An 18253-nucleotide genomic window follows, 5' to 3' on the forward strand; every position below is an offset into this window, starting at 1 on the left:
TTTATGCAGGAGCAGATCTGGAGTGACACTTCAAGAGTGCAGGATGCATCCAGGAAAGAATCAGCATGAGCAGGCACCAGCCTTACTGGAAACAGGATTTGCCAATTACTGTAAAGTTTAAAAATAAACCCGAACTGTGTTAAGATCTAATTATTTTCCAGGCTGCTTTTTCCTGCTTCCACCTATCCCAGCAGGACCTACAGGGACATAAAGGCTGAAATCCCTCCAGGCTGCAGGGTGTGAGGCTGAATGGCATTCACATTGATAAAATGGCAAAAAAAGGGAATTATTCTAAGATGAGCAACACTTCCTTGGGAAGTGAGTAATGGAAGGAAATCATCTCCAGATACCCACCAGCCCTGTTCAAGGGGCTCTAGATGTGCATCTGAGAGCCCTGGGAACAAGACCCAGAGCATTTCTAGATCATTTTCTCAGAACAGGAGGAGAATGGGGCAGGACTGTCTGGGCTAGTTGATGAGAAGCAAATGGTTTGCAATGGAGCAACACTTGCTTCCTCCAGCTCATCCCTTCGGTATCCCAGGTCCAGAATCCAGCCAGTGTGAGAGCAGCAAGCAGGACACACACACTAGGAGAGAACAAGGATGAGACTGGACAAAATCCTGCACTCAGCAGTGGCTTAGAAAGCCTTTTACCTTCTTGGCTGCCACCATGGTCAATACAGCAGCACCTGAATGGAATGTGAATCTGTGCAAAAGGAGCTGATGAATTTGCTCAGATTGGTGAATTAGACCATGGTGTGATTTGCTTTGCTTTGTAATTTTTCCCTGGAAGCTTTCTTGCCACATGAGGCTGCAGACTGACAGCTCCTCTGCCACAGTACCTGCTCCTCCTACCGCCTCAGGACCCAGACTGGCACCTTTGAGGGGATCTCAGGATGAGAGCAGGGGTATCTCCTTCTCTTGAGTCCCTGGGATAATGCTTATCCCAGCCTGTAGGAACCAGTGGATGATGCTGTCACTCATACAGGGCCACCTGGGACACAGTTATTGCACAGCCTGATACTGCACAGCTCCTTTGTGATGCACATGCTACCAGACTGGCAGGGGAACACCAACTAAGTGCCCAGGAGGTTTAATTAGTTGACTGAATCCACGGTCTCTCAATTATATCTGATTTCTTGGGCCTGTTCTGACTTTCCACTTGGAGGGTGAGTTTGGATACAACTTTTTTCCACCCTGCACACCCCTTGGCCCCTAACCCCTCTTTGCTTTTTTGGCAATCCCCGGGGGGGGGGAGAAAATCAAAGTGGGGGAAAATATTGCTCAATGGTTTCATAAATCCCACAAAATTCTGAGCATTCCTCCTCTGCTATTTTTCAGCCTGTCCTGTTGGTCAGGCTGAAACACTCCCTGTGTTAAGGAGGTGATGGTTGATGAGTCTCTTCATAATTAGGTGGAACTTGCCAGCTTTTTCCTCTACGAGTAACATCTTGGATCCATCCAGAAGCAGCCAAAAACCCACAGGGAAAGAGGGAAAAGGGCTGTTGTCACCTGTAGCTGATGAGAAGGAGCCAGAAGCAGATCCATGGAGAGCAGGACAGCCGGGAGAAGGGTAAGGTTTGGTTTGGTTTGTGTTCTGGCTGATTCTCCCACACAGGAGCATTGAGAGACTGCAGCCAGTGAAGGCTGACCCTTGGGGGCTTTGGTATTTGCTCTCTGCCAAACTCTGAGCCCCTCCATCCAGCAGGACGTTTGTCACAGGTTTATCTTTAGGCGTGTGAGCCCCCTGTGACTCAGGATCACAGACCCGAGGACGTGTTTAACACCACGCCGAGGGAGACGATCCACAATTCCCAGGATCGCTCCGTGCCCTTCCTGCAGGCTCTGTGACTGCACCAGCCCTTCCCCAGGGCACAGCAGGTCCGTGTGTCCCCCCGTGTGCCCCCCAGGCAGGGCAGGGACACGCTGGGCAGCACTAGGACCTGCGGAACGCTCCGTGCCTCCTCCCCGAAGATTAGCCAATATTCCCAGGGCAGGGCAGCTCCCCAGCCTTTCTACTTTTTTCTTTCCTTTATATACGTGTTTCTCCTTCTTCCAGCTCATTCCAGAGCAGAGAGCTTTGGATTTCTCTGAGCGTTTCCCTCCTTTTCCCCCCCCCCTGGCAGCTGGCCCGCTGCCAGTGTCTCGCAGGGCCAAAGTTTTTATCTGCGGGGATATATTTTTCAAACCAGCCCAGCTGCGCTCGGGCTGCAACCGAATCCCCCGCTCCTGGGGCAAAGCTGAACTCGGGGAGAGGAAGAGCAGCAGGGGTGCCGCGTGTGCCTCTCCTCCAGCTATTCCTGTCAAGATGGATTTATGACTCTAAAAGGAGTGTGGGGGGGGGCAGGGGGTGGAAGGAAGGAAAATTGCCTCCAGGAGCCAGAGCTCACACCACAGCCCAGCGAAACACACGGGGAGGAGCAGCCGGATCCCAAGGCATGAGCAGCGTGGAAGTGGCACCCCGGGATCTGGCGTACTATGACTGATCTTAAGCTTTTCATCTGCCTTCACAGAGCCCAGCTGTTGGATTTAAGGTAGCTTGCCCAGGACCAGGCTTTGCTATGTTGGCCAAGGCAGTGCTTTCTCTCGGGCTGTGGCTGCGGTTTGCTGCGGGACAGGACACACCTGAGCGAGGTGAGTGCCTGGAAAGGCGAGGCGTTCCCGCGGTGCTTTCCCCCATTTAATGCCTCCTGCTCCTCAGAGCTTCTCCCGAAACCTTTTCAGGATAAAAGCTGAGGTTGTATTGATGCTTTAGGTGTATAGTTATACTTGTATAAAGAACAAACAAACAAACCTGTCTAAAATCGCCTATTGGAAATGTTGCCCTGTTTGTTTCCAGTAGGGAAAAGGAAACTATTTCAAAAACTTGCAGAGTTTAGTGTAATCATATGGAAAAAAATCCTTGTTCCTCACTGTTACCTCTGTACTGGAGGACATGCGTTAAGAGAAGTAAAACCAGTGATTAACACTATCCTTGTCTTCTCCTCTTGCTAATCTCTGTAATTCAGTCATTACAGTTTCTCTTTAAAATGCTTTCTCTTGGATACTGTTCATGGAAAACGACTGTGGGTCAGTCCTGCAGAACTGACAGTGGGAAAAGGGATGTGGAGGAGGTGAATGTCTCATTCCTGGTCCCTGCACTGTGCTGCTGGGCAGAGACTCATCCCACACCGTGGTGGCTGAGCTGGTGCAATTCATTTTTGTACGGCCTTTTTCCTCACAGGTAGAAAAGGTTCTGTGGCTGCAGGGCTAGTGCTGGTTGTGTCTGGTTTTCACTGCACCTGGGAAGTGCAATCCAGTGGGAAAGGAGAGTGAACCTCATGTCTGTGTGGACAGGAGGTCCTCTGACTCAGCGAGCAGCTCAGACTGCTGGGGTTTGATTCTGTTTCTGGTACCCAGAGCAGGCTGTGTGTGTAGCTCAGATCTCCTTGCAGGGTGCTGGATCCTGTCCCTCAGTGTCCCAAGCTGGTTCAGGAATGGTACTGCTGCTTCTGGCATTGCCACAGTGCTCAAAGTCCACGCAGGCAGCCGTTATTCCTATTGTCCTGCCACTCTGCTGCCCTGGGAGTGTATGTGGCAGCTTCCCAGCCCGGGCTAAAAAACAATGCTCAGACCTTCAGGGTATGTGACAGAGCAAGCCACGGCATTCCAGAAGGGCTGTGCCTTGCTCCAGAGGCGGAGGTGTGTGCTGTGTTACTGCAGGGGAATGAACCTGCTGGGGGGAAGATCCCACCCAGCAGCTTTTTGATGTGGAGCCTCCTCAGCTCCTCTGGGTGCTCCCTAAGGCAGCCCTGAGTGAGCAGCTGGCCTGGGAGGGCTCCTGGGAATGGGATGGTGCTTGTCCAGAGGTGTTGGGATGCTGTGCCGTGATCACACGCCGAGAGGGGCTGTTTGAGAGGTCAGGATGCACGTCTATAACCCTGTTTCCTTGGGACCTGACCAAAGGTGAAGGATTGTGGCTTCATTCCACAGTTGCAGTGGGCAAAGGGAAGAAGCTGCTGGATGGCCAGTGGTGCTTCCACATGCTCAGGAATGATTAGATTGTTCAGGGCAGTGGGTACTGATTTCATGCACCAAGGCACAGAGTCAAGGCAGAGCATCACACGGTTCCACCACTTTCCTCTTTGGGTCCAGGTTCAGATCTCTGTTGCATCAGTGTAAAGTGTGACCATTTGATAGTCTGGGCTTTGATAAATGAAATCAGATTGTCATTACTGGGTTACTCTGGACTAGCATCAGCTGAAAATGATGGGAATGTTGCCATCCCTGTGGGGGCAGTGAGTGAAAAATAAATACTTGGCCCATCGATACCCACTTTGTAGGGAGCCCTTACTGATCTCTGAAGCACAGCTTAACACCTGCTGTAATTCCATGATTCCAGAACTCTTGAGGCTCCAAATAAAAGAGCAGAGATAATGAAACTCCCGAAAAGATCCTAAGAGGTGGCAGTACAGCTTCCTTCCTGCTGTTGGGATTTGTCTGAAGGGCCGTTTCTCAACCCTCAGCCCGAAATCCATGGCACAGACAAGCTGGAACCTGCACAGGCAGTTTGGGCTTTTAGTCACACAAGTTTATTGTGCTTGGTGGGGCTCAGCTCCTCAATCAAGTGTGTGATCAGCCCCTCTCCCCTGGCACAGCCCTCTCTGGCGTGGTTTGAAGTGTAAAACCCCTCCTGGGTGGCTTGGTGGGACACCTCTCTGTCTGGGAGAGGTGGTGCCTTTCCCCTCCTGCCTCTCACTGTGATCCAAAGGGGCCACAGGGAAGCAGAGTCCGTGTTCCTCAGCCTCCAAACCTGCCTCCACTCACAGGAGAACTTCTTTTCCCTCGCGTGGCCAAACAACGAGATGAGAAGACAAATGTGGAATGTCAAGCACAGTTAACCAAGACAGGACATGATCTTTTCTGGCTGTAATCATGCTCCACGAGCTCCAAGCCCCACGTAAATCAGGCGTGTGGCATGTGTTCAGGTCCCAGCTGAGAGCAGGGGGAGCTCTGGAAGCGGATGTCTCCTGTCAGCATCACAGGGAAGTCTGGCCAGCTGTTTTTCTCCTGGAAAAGCCAACAGGCAGCACCGTGTCTCCATAGTGATGTGTTGCTCCCCTATCAGCCCCTTCCAAACACTTCTCTGCGTGGCTGATCTGAGTTTATTGACCAGGCAGTGACAAGAGGATCCTGCCCTGTGCTCTCTGGAGTCAAGCAGAGCGCGGGGACTGCAGTGATGGGAGGTCTGCAGAGTTATTCCAAGCGAAGACCTGACAGGCTCATGGACGCCTCTTCCCTCCAAATCCCGCTGGAAGTGAGAGATCCTCACCTGGCACGCTGCCAAACAGCCAATCATCCCTCCGTCTGGAGCGAGGGAACGGCCCGAAAACAGCAGCCGCTTGCGTAAGGCAGGGATTTGGTGGCAACCAACCTCCCCGGCCCCACCTCTGGCACGGATGGCATGTTTGGGTTGGATGCGGGACAGGGAGCAGGAGGAAGGATGAGGGGAAGGACGAGGGGGTGCCCAGTGGCTTTGGAAGCGTTGCCACGCTCCCGGTGTAGCGAGAGCCTTTGTCTCGATTTTTTTTTTTTTTTTTTCTTTTACGGGTTCTTTCCGCTGCCAAAATCCGAACGGGAGCGACTTGTTTGCCTGTCATGCAGGGCTGAGCGTTAGGTAGGTGGCGTTTGTCTGCATGAAGGATGAGGCTTCTGCTCCACCCACAGACAGTCCCTTCAGCTCCAAAATACACCCTGCCCACCACTGGGTTTAGCTGTTGGTTTTGTTAACCAGTTGTTAATCAGTTGTTGTTAATCGATGCTTTCTCCCCTGCAGGCAGAACCTTGTGGTGTCAGGCTGTAGCTGTTCCCAATTAACACAGCTATTCCCAGCTATGCTTAAAGGATGGCAGTGTTCTGCCCAGCTCTCTGGGTGCCCCAGAGCTGCAGGGTACAGACCAGAGGGCATGGCTGTGACTCTCCTTTGATGTCCTTCTCTTTGAATGGGGTGTTCCACACTGGTTTTCCCAGGGGTGTTCCCTCTGCAGGTCGTTCTGGCAGCAGTGGGATTTCTGCTTGTGTCTGCTCCCTCGAGGTGAACTCCAGATTCCCCTCCCAGGGTTTGTACATGTGACCCTGTTGTTTACTGCTTGTGAGCAGTGTCCTCTGGCCGCTGCCCCCTGCCCTGCCAGGGCCAGGAGCTTTTACAGCTGTTGGTTGCAACATTTGGGAAGTGAGTGACACTCCTCAAACCAGTGAGGAACCACGATGTCCCCCAGGGAGGTGGCAGCGTGTTCCAAGATCTCTCCCTGTGTCCTGCCAGCCAAGTCAGTGGCTTGTACTTCTGCCAGAAGAGAGAAAATAATAGAATATGCTGAGTTGGAAGGGACCCATCAGGATCATCCAGTCCAACTCCTGGCCCTGCACAGACACCTCAGCAATCCCACCCTGTCCCTGAGAGTGTTGTCCAAACACTCCTGGAGCTCTGGCAGCCTTGGGGCTGTGCCCACTGCCCTGGGGAGCCTGTCCAGTGCCAACCACCCTCTGGGGGAAGAACCTTTTCCTGGTATCCAGCCTAAACCTCCCCCCCAAAAAAGCAGAGAGCCATGGCTACGTGTGCTTGCCTTGCTCGTGCAGCCAGAAGCCCTAAACAAAGCCCTGCTGGAATGCCAGTAGGAGTTCTGGGAACCAGTGGCAGGGTCCTGTGGGTCACAGTTCAGCTCCACTGCGTGATGTGGTGATGAAATGGCAGTTGCTGCAGGCACACAGGAAAGCTCACTGGACTTCACTTTCATTTTCTGCTCAGCTCTCAGTGCCAGGTCACTCTGGAGGGTGTGTCTGTGGCACAGGGCTGAGCTGTGCTGGGCACATGGAATTGGCTGTGATCCAGGTGGATGGCAGGTCTCCTGCCTCCTCCTGGCCTCTCTAGATTAGTCAGAGGATCAAAGAATCACAGGATGGTTTGGGTTGGAAGAGACCTTAAAGATCATCCATTTCCACCCCCTGCCATGGGCAGGGACACCTTCCACTAGCCCAGGTTGCTCCAAGCCCCGTCCAACCTGGCCTTGGATGCTTCCAGGGATGGGGCAGCCACAGCTTCTCTGGGCAACCTGTGCCAGGGCCTCTCCCCCCCTCCCAGGGAAGGATTTCTTCCTAATATCTAATCTAACCCTATCCTCTGTCAGTTTGAATCCCCCTTGTCCTGTCACCACAGGCTCTTGTAAACAGTCACCTCCAAGTAACTTTAACCTTCTCCATTTCTGAAGGCTCCGCCTGATTTCTCTTGTTCCAGGAGGTCTGGTGGAACTCTGCCATCTCAGCAAACACCTCTCACTGAATTCTCAGATTTGGCATAGAACAACCAAGCTTTCCTGGCAGGTTTTGGGTTCACATCCCTCCTCTAACACTCTTCCCTCTCCCTTTCCCTTCCAGGTCCGCGGCCGCCTATTTCCAACACGGAAGGGGACCTCCTCTTCCTGCTAGACAGCTCTGCCAGCGTCTCCCACTATGAGTTCTCCAGGGTCAAGGAATTCATGTGGGACCTTTTGCAGCCTTTCACCTTCGGCCCCAGAGATGTCCAGACCAGCATCATCCACATCAGCACCACGCCCACCATGGAGTTCCCGTTTGACCGGCACCCGTCCAGCGGGAGCCTGCGGCAGGCGATCCGGGACACGCGGCAGCTCATGGGAGACACCAACACGGGCAAAGCTCTGTCCTTTGCCAAGGAAAAGCTCTTCAGTGGCGAGGCTGGAGCCCGGCCAGACGTGCCCAAGGTGCTGGTTTGGGTGACGGATGGTTTCTCCACTGATGACATCTCGGAGCCCATGCAGCTGCTGAAGGACATGGGGGTGACGGTGTTCATCGTCAGCACGGGCCGGGGCAACTACCTGGAGCTCTCTGCTGCTGCCAGCCAGCCCCCAGACAAACACCTGCACTTTGTGGATGTGGATGACCTGCCCATCATCACCAAGGAGCTGCAGGATGGGATCCGAGGTAGGCTGGCGCGGGGTTGTGGTCACTGGGAGTTTGGAATGGGGCTGAAGATGAGTTCAGATGCAAAAACCACATGACAGTGCCAAACAGCCCACAGGGAATCTTTCAAAACACCCGTGTGTGTGGGCAGCAGCACAATCTCTCTCTGCTGGTTGCCCAGATAAGCCCACCACTAATTTATTTAAGTGTTAATGAAGATGAGTTAATGCCTGGCTCTGCAGGGCAGGCAGTGGGAGAATCCCCCAAAACCAGTGGTTCTCCTGGCTCACAGGTGCTGCCCTTGCAAACTGTCCACAGTGCTACAGGTCCAAACATAAACCAGAGCTTTTGGGAGGTCTGGAACAAACATCTCTGCTCCCCTTGGAATGTTCCATGACTGAGTGGGACAAATTCCCTCTTGGAGATGTGTTAGTGAGATGAGCTTGTGTTTGTAAGGAGTTGTTTAGTTGGTAATGAAGGAAGGAGGCTCAGGCAGGGTATTCTCTGGATTCCTTAAAAACCCCACAAGCCTTTGAAGTGAGTCATGCAGGTCAGGCATCCGTACAATCCCAGCAGAGCAGGAAAATGCCCCCACCTGCACAGGCTGTTAACCAAAGGCTTCCCAAACAGGCAACGATTCAACCTCAGCAGGAGGTTGCTGACTGTGGGATCGAGGTGTCTGAGCCCCTTGAACTTGATTTTCATATTCAGGGTGATTTTTTTTTTCCTCTAAAACGTGTGTCTGGCTGGCTCTGTGCCAGCTGACAGAGGTGGAGGACACAAAGGTGTTTCTCTGGGGTTGTGGTGGTTGCTGTGAGAGGGAACAGGCAGCAGGTCAGATTTTTCATCAGTCCAGGTTTTTAAAGCATCCAGGAGAAGGTCTGAGGAGATCCAAAGCCATACTCTGGGCCAGAGGACAAGTATTGGGAAGCCAAGGGCAGTATCCCCTGCTGACCTGCATTCTGCACTGCCCACGGGGTGTTCTCTCCACAGCCCATCACTGTGGGACTGCCCTGACTGCAAAGCAGCCTCCCAGGTGCCTCTGGATTTGTTTGGAATGCCGAGGGAGTTACTATGACTTTGCAGACTTTCCATGGATTTTCTGGAGGGAAATCCTGATTTGATTACTTTTTTGCCTTTTGCTCTGTGAGTTGGTTGGAGCTGGGTTTGGTGTCCCAGTAACCCTTTCCACAGAATCTTCCCTGTGTAGCAATTCCTTCCTGTTTCCAGCTGTGATCATTTAACAAACCACACACAGGGACTGTGTGTTCTCTCCCAAACACCCACTTCTCTCCCATACCTGGGGCAGTGCCAACAGCCCCTCTCCTGTACCAGCCACCACACAGACCCCCAGATGTTTTGTTTCAGTGGTTATTTAGTTTCTAGAGCATCCTGGATCCAGATGGTCTAAAACAGCATCCCAAAATGAGAAATCTCCTGCAGCACAAGATCATCTTGAAGATCATAAGGTCTGCAAGGGTAATAACTACTCTGCTGTGCCTGAGGGCAGCATTCTGTGCATCTACCAGGTCTAAAAGCTGGTAGTCTGGGATTTTAATGGAAGGTGAGATTCCCACGTGAATCCAGGGGTTGGATGCTTTAAGGAAAATACCAGACACTGGCAACATCACCTGAGTTAACCTTTCTAAAGCCACATATGTCCTCTCTTCCCCACCTGGAGGAGGCAGCCCTCGATCCCCACTCCTCCTGCTTCTGGCCCCTGGGAGAGCAGGGACAGGCAGGATCTTTGGCAGGCAGAAATTAGAACTTTCCAACTGTGGAATGGCCCAGACTGGTTTAATTGTCACTGCTATCTTATCCTTCATCTCTTGCTACTGTTAAAAAACAGTGAAGTCTTTTGTAGAGGCACAAACAGGCTTTGTCAAGAGCTGCTCTCCTCCTTTCCAGGAATGGAGTGTTCTGTGCCTGCTCCACAGACACCCCACCACAAGGGTCCCTGCCAAGCTGCTGCTGCTGCCTCAGGTGGGCTGAGAACCCTCTGTGCAACAGCTCAGTCTCCACAGAGAGAGACATGGTGGACCCGAAATAGTGCCAGTAATGCTGCTACGTGGAAGGGGTGCAAGACAGCAGGGACTGTGGATGGATGTGTGTGTTCACACCCTCTCTTTTTCCTTGGCACATGGGCCCGACACAACAAGTCTGCAGAAGGCAGCTGCCAGCCAGCCTGGCTATGTATGGCACAGCTGGCTCCTTCCAAGTGGGAAGGAGAGGGACTCGGGCTGGGAAGGAGCACAGGCTCTTTCCACTGCATCTTTATATATCAGTATGTACCCAACAGATGGCATTTGGTGCTCTCCTGGGGAAGGACCAACCTTGTGAAACCAGGGCATTCCTCTGAGGTGACACCAGGTTCTGTGCTTGCACCCACTTGCTCTCCACTCAGCCACTTGAACTGACAACTGCTGACTTGTTCCATCCTCAGGCTCCACCTTCTGAGCCAAGTTTTGCAGGAGCCCACGTGCCTAGCAGGCACAAAACATCAGCCACTTCCCATGGGTACTCAGGTCAGGGTAACACATTTCTGATCTGAAATGAAGTCCTGGATAACTTCTGGTGCAGTGAAGGCTTCACTCTGAGGCCTCTGATATTTTCACCTGGAATTGAATATAAGCAGGTGACCAGAAGGAGGGATCTCAGACCTTGAATGTCCACCCTGGTAATGGAGGAGTGTATTCCCTCCCTCCTAGAACCAGAATCCTCCCCCATCCATATCAAACCAAAGAACTAAAACCGTGAAGCAGAAGTGGTTTGTCCCAAATCCCTGCAGCAGAGAGGGGATCATGTACCCAGGGCTGGAAAGGTTCACCTCCTGCCCCTCAGGAAAGCAGCAGCATTCCTGCAAGTCTGATCCTGACCTTGCCAGAGTTCAGAAGATGCCAACAAACTTGTGGCTGCAAAATAGTGCTTCAAAGTCACCAAGAGGCAGGAGATGGAAGGAAAAGTGTGTCATGAGCTGTCTCTGAGTGTTGCTGGATCCTGCCTGGGTCTAATACAGAAGATTAACTTGCTGCTTCCCTCTGGGAACAAGGTGGTGCTGGGAAGCATGCCATGGACATCTATTTTCTGGAGATTATTGCCCTCTTTATGTGCTTAAGGAATCTGTGATCTGGCAAGGAGGGGCAGAGCTGTTTGCCGTGGGCTTCCTGTGCCCTGTCCCTTTGATGTGCCCGATTTATTCACAGTGTCCCTGAGCCTCCAGGCTCACTTATTTCCATTCCCTGAGCTTTTGGCAGGACTTTTGGCACTGAGGCCTTTCCTCTGCTCCCTGTTCCTTCGTGGCTTTGCCACTGGTGTTTTGTGGGGCTCACAGAAGGGTGCAGCATCCCAGGACCTCTGATCCTTCTCCTGGCCTCTCCACGCTCCAAGCGGGTGGAGTGCTGCTGGCTGGCAGCATGTGGATGGGAGGGCAGGGCATGGAGCAGGCAGGGAAATGTTCCTGCCTGCCTGGGAGAGCCAAAGAACAGCTCAGAGGAAAAACTGAGGCTGTTTTACTTGGTATACAGGGGAGTTGGCAGGGACTCGGAGCAGCTCGGAGGAGGAGGAGAAGCTGATCCTCTCCCTGTTAAAGGACAAGTCTGGGAGTGCAAAGTGACCCAATTTTGCAGGTCTGGGCAGACTTTTGTGCCTCTTTTTTCCTCTGTGCAATGGGGAGCCAGACAGAACTACCCACAGGACTCTGTGAAGGATTTAGGCATGAGCTGGAGGGTTCTATCATAACGTTTCAGGAGTGACACTGTGCAGAGCAAATGCACTTCTTCAAGGCTCAGGGTGCTTCTAAAAATTCTTTAGAAACAGAAGAGCATCTTTGTGTTTTCATATGTCACTCCCCTGGAGAAACAAAGTCCCGTGTGTTTCTGCCCCTCTGGAAGAGCAGAGAACAGTGGAATTCTGCCCGAGATGGGCTTGGGAGGCCACGCATGTGGGAAGGGTCAAGAAGCAGAGGAAGTTGGGGGAGCTGTGAGCATCAGAAGAGGTATTTGTGCCTGGCATTTGGGGTCTGAGACTCAAAGGTAGCGTGAGCCTTGAAGAGAAGCCTCTGTGCAGGGGCAGGGAGAGGTGAGACAGCACAAGAGGGCTCTGAATGTTGAATGTCACCGAACAACAGTGCTCTGTGAAACCCCGTGGGCAGTGACCTCAGCTGGGGTGAATTCAGCTGGCTCAGCAATGCTGGGCAGTCCCCAGTTCCTGCCCCTTCTTCCTGGCCACTGGACACTGGCAGAGAGCAGGGAGAAATGTAGTCCTTCACACCCTGGGCTGCTTCTCACACAGGACAGAATTCAGTGGTTTGGCTTTGCTGGGAGGTGGTTCCCACAGGGAGCTCAGGATGGGCCACACCTTGGTGACTTCAGGGATCAGCCAATGCTGCTGCCAGCTGCATCTCCCACCCAGAAGGGCTGGGATTTCAGATGTTCTGTGTATTGATTCCTGCCCGTTTCCCTTGCAGATGTTCTCCAAGCCAATCGGCTCCACGCAGTCGACGTCACCTCAAGCAGCTTCCGTCTGATGTGGCCCAAGCTCCTCTCCCAAGAAACTGGCTACTACACCCTGGAATATGCCCCAACAGCTGATCTAGCAAGGAAGAGGACAAAGCAGGTGTCTGGGGCTCACACCAGCCTCGTGCTGAGCAACCTCGCACCAGAAACCACTTACGAGGTGGCCCTCATTCCTGAGTCCAACGTCCACTACTTCCCTCCCCAGACAACCAGGGTTACCACACTGGCAGGTAAAATGTGAGAGGCTGCAGCAGCTGCTCTGGGAACAAGGAACTCCCTGTCTCCTACCTGGAGGCTGGAGGAGCAGCTGGGGGAGAGGAGGGTGCTGGAAGTAGGTGTATGTGACTGATGGGAACTCTCTGTGTAAGAGGGAAGGAGAGGGGGAGTGCTCGGAGCAGGAACCAGTTCCTCTGTGCAGACCAGTCATTTGGGCCAGAGAGTAACTTAGATTTATGCTGGATGGCAGTATGCAAAAAGGTAGTACACTGAAAACCTAAGCAAAGCCAAGGTGAACTTGTGTCTGATATTAATTTCTTGTGAGCAAGAACAGTTTTGGCTGTGTAATTCTGGCCAGTCTATGCAGCACAGGTAGAGAAACCAGTCTCTTCGGGCTGAGTGGGGTTATGCTGACTTGGGTGACTATCAACATCCACTTGCTGGGTTGATTTTCTTCCACCTCCTGAAAGCCAAGTATGGTGCGGGTCAATTGTGCTCCTCTGACAGCATCCCTATGCCTTGAATTACATCCTCACTCACATCTCTCTTCATTTCTTCCAGAGGAAATAAGCCCAGCTCAGGTTCTCATCTCAGAGTCTGGGCCACGCAGCTTCCACGTGAGCTGGGCTCCCACGCTGGACAGTGTGATGGGCTACCAGGTCCTGTATGGACCCCTCCCAGGGAACTCAGTGAAGGTGCTGGAGGTGGATGGGAGGCACAACAGCACCGTGGTGGAGAATCTGGCACCCAACACCACCTACCTGGTGACAGTGACTGCAATCTACAGGTCGGGGAAGGAGAAATCCCTGTCAGCCAAGGCGTGCACCCAGGAAGGTGAGTGAGCAGCAGGGAACAAGGAGGCAGCACAAGGAGTGTCCCTGTGTCTTTCCCACCTGCCTCTAGGTGAGGCCAGAGAGCTCTGAATCCAGTTACTGGGGTGGGATGGCAAGGGGAAAGCTGCAGCTTCTGATGCTGTGCCATCAGGATGCAGCAGATGTGTGAGGACTGAAGAGAATCAGACACACACATGATGGATGGTACAGGGGGTGCTGATGCTGCTGGTTCAGCACAAGCAGAATGGACATGGATCTCTCTAAAAGAAAAAGAAAACTACCTTTCCCTCCTGTCTCCTCAGTGTCTGTTCGTTGTGATTTAGTGTTCAAGGAGTAAAAGTTTAACCAGCAGAAGCTTCTCCTTTGAAGAAATACCTGTAAAGGTATTGCAGGAGGCAAAGTCCAGCTCTTATCGGGGCTCAAGAGTGAGGAGCTCAGGGAATGACAGAGCTGAGGGTGTGGGAGGTCACAGTCAGTGCCTAATGGTGCAAACAAAAGTACTTTGTGCTGGACAAAGTTAAGGACTAATTAGGCTGAGCTCCTCCAGTGTGGAGATGTAGAGTTATGTTGGGTCTGTGCATCTACCAGGTCTAAAAGCTACTAGTCTGGGATTTAATGGAAGGTGAGATTCCCACGTGAATCCAGGGGTTGGATGCTTTAAGGAAAATACCAGACACTGGCAACATCACCTGAGTTAACCTTTCTAAAGCCACATATGTCCACTCCTCCCTACCTGGAGGAGGCAGCCCTCAATCCCCACCCCTCCTGCTTCTGGCCTCTGGGAGAGCAGGGACAGGCAGGATCCTTGGCAGGCAGAAATTAGAACTTTCCAACTGTGAAATGGCCCAGACTGGTTTAATTGTCACTGCTATCTTCATCTTCATCTCTTGCTACTGTTAAAAACAGTGAACAACAGAAAACAAATGCCCAGGCTGGCTGGCAGCCCCTCCTCGGGGGGGGGGGGGAATAGACACACAAATGTCCCACAGCAGTGACACGGATCTTCTTTCTCCAGAGGGCTCCAAAGTGAGGCACCTCCGCTTCGAGGACATGGGCCCCAACACCCTGAAAGCCTCGTGGGACTCTGCTGACGGGCAGGTCCTGGGTTACAAGGTGCGGTGCCGGCGGCAGACGGGCCCGTCCTCGGTGCTCAGCGTGTCCCCGCGGGTGCACAGCGTGCTGCTCACGGGCCTGGCCTCGGGCACCACCAACAAGGTCTGTGTGAAGCCCGTGTACAGGAACCAGCCCGGCAGAAGGCTCTGCCGCGTGGTGCACGTGCAGCCAGGTGAGCTGGGCTGGGGGGCAAGGCACGTCCTGGGGGCCCTCAGCCCAGGGTCCTGAAGGGCCCTGATGCTCCAAACCCAAACTCCTTAACACCAATTTGTAGGTGTTAAAAAGGGCGTTGGGAGGAGAGCTCCTCTCCAATGACAGATGGACAGGGCTTTTTATTACGCTTTTTATCACACACGCTGTTCACGTAGTCATTAGATGGTCTTGCTTACTTAATACATATTCATTAGTTTGCTTTACGTAGTCACACCTTTATTGGAAGTCCTTTTTTTGGTCCTTCTGGGTCTTCTTGCTTGTCTTGACCTCAGTTCTTGAGCGGCCACAGCATCATAGTATTTCACCCCCAAGAACTGTTAAGTTTGTTCTTTATCTTGTTTGGGTACACAGAGCTTAGTTTACGTGCTGTTTGTTTGAGTTACATCCCTTATCTAATTCTCTAAGGCTTCTCTAAGATTATATTGTTCCTTGTTTGGGCATTCCAGGATACTGTGAGTAAAATTTCTATTTCTCCTGTGAGCCCTGAGGTGCTGGAGAACCAGCACAGAGGAGCCCTCGTGGCTGGAATATTCTGTGCTCATTAGCTGGCTTGTCATGGGGCTTCATCACAGCACCAAACTGACCAAGGATGGGCTCTTTTCCCCTATTTTTTGGAGCAAGACTCCTCCTAGTGGAGCACATGGCAGGCAGGAGGAAAAGTGTGCAGTGCTGGAACTACTTTGGGATGCCAAGGGTGGGAATACTGCTAAAAGCTGGCATGGGCATTGGAAACACTGTTTAATTTGGAAGGTACCCTTCGCTCTCCAACGTGGCTGGGACCAGGTAACTATTAAAGCCAGTTACTAAGACACAACACATCTTCTTTCTTCCTCCTGCTGCCCAGAAGCCACTTCCTGCCACGGAACAAAAAGGGATTCTGGATAGGATGAAGTAAGAGCTGAACAGAAGGTGTGTGGCCATGCAGAAGCACGGCCTTTTTCCCAGCAAGAGGCTGGAGGGAGAGTAAAAACGACCACAAGGGGCGAGATCTGTGACTCAGTCAAATTTGGAGAAGGGTGGATAAAGCTGACATTGTATTTCTTGTGTTCTTCCAGTTACAGAGGCCCAGGGGTACAGGCACAGACAGAGAGCATGATGGACTGGAGTGAACTGATTCCCAGCAGAACAAGGGATCCTGCTTGGACAAAGACTTGGACGAAAAGGAGGGGTCAGGGGAAGCTCAGAGATCATCTCCCAGCCTGCACTGTCCCTTGAGGTGTCCTGGTGGTCGAGCCCAAAGGTGTCCTCAGCCAAGTTCTCTGAAAGCTTAAAGGTTTGGCTTGGCTGGGTGGAACAACCAATCTGAGTAATGGATCCCAAATCCGTACCCTCTTTTATATAAATATACCCAACAAATAACAAACAGAAGGCAAAGTGGTGAACCCTCACTCTTGCTTGCTTGCTGCCTGTTCTCTATTTATTAAATGTCAATACAGTTTTATTTTTGCAGCTTCTGAGCACGTTCTAGACTTGACTGTTCACTGCCCTGGCCTTTCATTCAGGGCACTCTCAGAAAGATTCCATGTGGCCAAATCCATTCCTGCTCTCAACAGCCACTGAACCTGGAGTCTGAGAGAGCAGGAAACTCAAAACCATGGGAATTTGCTTTCCCAGTAGGTTACTCCAGAGCTCTGAGCCCTCAGCTGAGCTCAAGGAGCAGCAGTGAGTCCAGAAAAGCCAGACAGCAAGACGATCTAGAGCACTTATTTTTGTTTCTCCTTCAAATGCACACCTCCAAACAGCAGTGCAGCCCTGCCTGGATCATCACCACTGCAATCATTTCACCAAATTGGATGTGAGTCCTGCTGTCAGAGCAGCTATATGGAGATTAATTAGCCTGTTCTGTGACTAATTACAGGCAATAAGTCTCCAGCACTATCATTCCTCTGCACACACCTAGCACATATTTAGTGTCTTTTCCTGGGCTTCCACCCAGTGCTAAGCTTGAGCTACACTTAAAAGTCAGTTTTTTAGGGGAGAAGAGTAAATCTGATTCCTTCCTTTTGGCCCCAGGCTTGAATTTGCTGTCACTAAGCTCCTCTGGAAAGCAGAGCTGGAAAAAACCCACAAATTAAATACTTAGTGACAAAGCAACTGGTCTCAAAATTCAGGGCTTAGGGCTGTAAAGAAATGTAAATACTTCTCTGCTAAAACCCAGATCAGTGGGGACACCCTCCCACAGTAGCACTTGCTCTGTTTTAAATGTATTGCTTATTTGTCCTACATGTGGAACTCATTTTTTAAAGCTGAGCTGTTCGTTGGGGAGCCCCATCCAGCGTCACAAACCCTCCCTTAGCTCTGCTTTGGACTTCTCAAAACAGCTCCTATTGGAGCTTAGAGGAACTTTATCCCTGGCCTTGTCTCCTGAGTGCTGAATTCATCATCTGTAGGTTTATGGAGCATTTTCCACGGTCTGTCTTGCACAGGAGGAAGGGATGGAGGGAGGCAAGCCACTCATTAACTGGATAAAGAGATTTCCTGTGATTTGTGTCCTCCTTTGGAATGTGCATTTGTGACTGATTAATCTCCATGCTGAAGGGATCATAAAGCCTCTGGAATCTCTCATGCAATAAGATGATCTTGTTTGTTCTTGCTGTAGGACAGAAATTAAGTTTGCACAACTCCCTGCATAGTTTATTAATCCATTAACATGTCACCCACCCCCCCATTGTAACACACCCTTTTGAAGACAATTAAATATAAATAGAAGAACTATTGAATGATTACTTTGTTCTCAATGGCAATAAGGGCAAATCTGTGGAATGTAGCTTTTGTTCCAAGGGTTGAAAAGCTGGTGTTCGTAGACTCATAAAAAGCTGGGAAAGGCCTCTGAGATCACCAAGCTGAGCTGTTAAATCATCTTAATTTTAAATGGCTGGAAAGTAAGTGTTCTGCCCATGACTTCATAGTCTGGTTTACACAAAACTTCACCCCCATCCCTCAAAAAGTGTGCTGGAAATATATAAATAGAAATATATCAGTAAAGTCTCAGCTCCACTAAGAATTGTTTTGCAAAGAGCCAAAGACTAAATAACCCTGAGCTCTTGGCAGAACTGGTAAGTATTTGTGAGCTGATTTTCAGGGAAATCCTGGTTCAGCACATAGATGGGTTTCCCTCCACTCTCCTTTTCTTTTACACTTTCCCATTCCCAGCAGTTGGAGTAGGAGCTGATTTTCAGGGAAATCCCGGACCAGCACACAGATGGCTTTCCTTCCATTCCCCTTTTCTAAAGGCTTTTGTGTTGTCTCTCCTGTTCCAACCAGTTGGACCAGGAGCCGATTTCCAGGGGAAATCCATCCCTCTGTCCCCGATAACCCCAGCGCCGTTTCCCTCCCCGCCCTTAGCAACGCGTCAAACTCCCGTTGCTATGCGGAAGCGCCGTTTGCCTTTTCCCGTGGTTCCGCCTCTTCC

General features: G+C 51.5%; 1 protein-coding gene across 1 annotated transcript; it reads left to right on the forward strand.

The window, feature by feature from the left end:
* Positions 1-2043: 2043 nt before the first annotated feature.
* On the forward strand, positions 2044-17556 carry VWA1 (von Willebrand factor A domain containing 1). The gene is made up of 6 exons (XM_018079518.1): positions 2044-2633; positions 7410-7973; positions 12418-12696; positions 13244-13516; positions 14531-14800; positions 15897-17556. Exons 1-6 carry the CDS (start codon positions 2561-2563, stop codon positions 15935-15937), a joined length of 1500 nt encoding a protein of 499 aa, XP_017935007.1. The 5' UTR covers positions 2044-2560; the 3' UTR covers positions 15938-17556.
* The last annotated feature ends 697 nt before the right edge of the window (positions 17557-18253 follow it).

Source organism: Manacus vitellinus, unplaced genomic scaffold (assembly GCF_001715985.3).
Source record: "Manacus vitellinus isolate BGI_N305 unplaced genomic scaffold, ASM171598v3 scaffold_46_pilon, whole genome shotgun sequence".
Classification (NCBI taxonomy): Eukaryota; Metazoa; Chordata; class Aves; order Passeriformes; family Pipridae; genus Manacus; species Manacus vitellinus.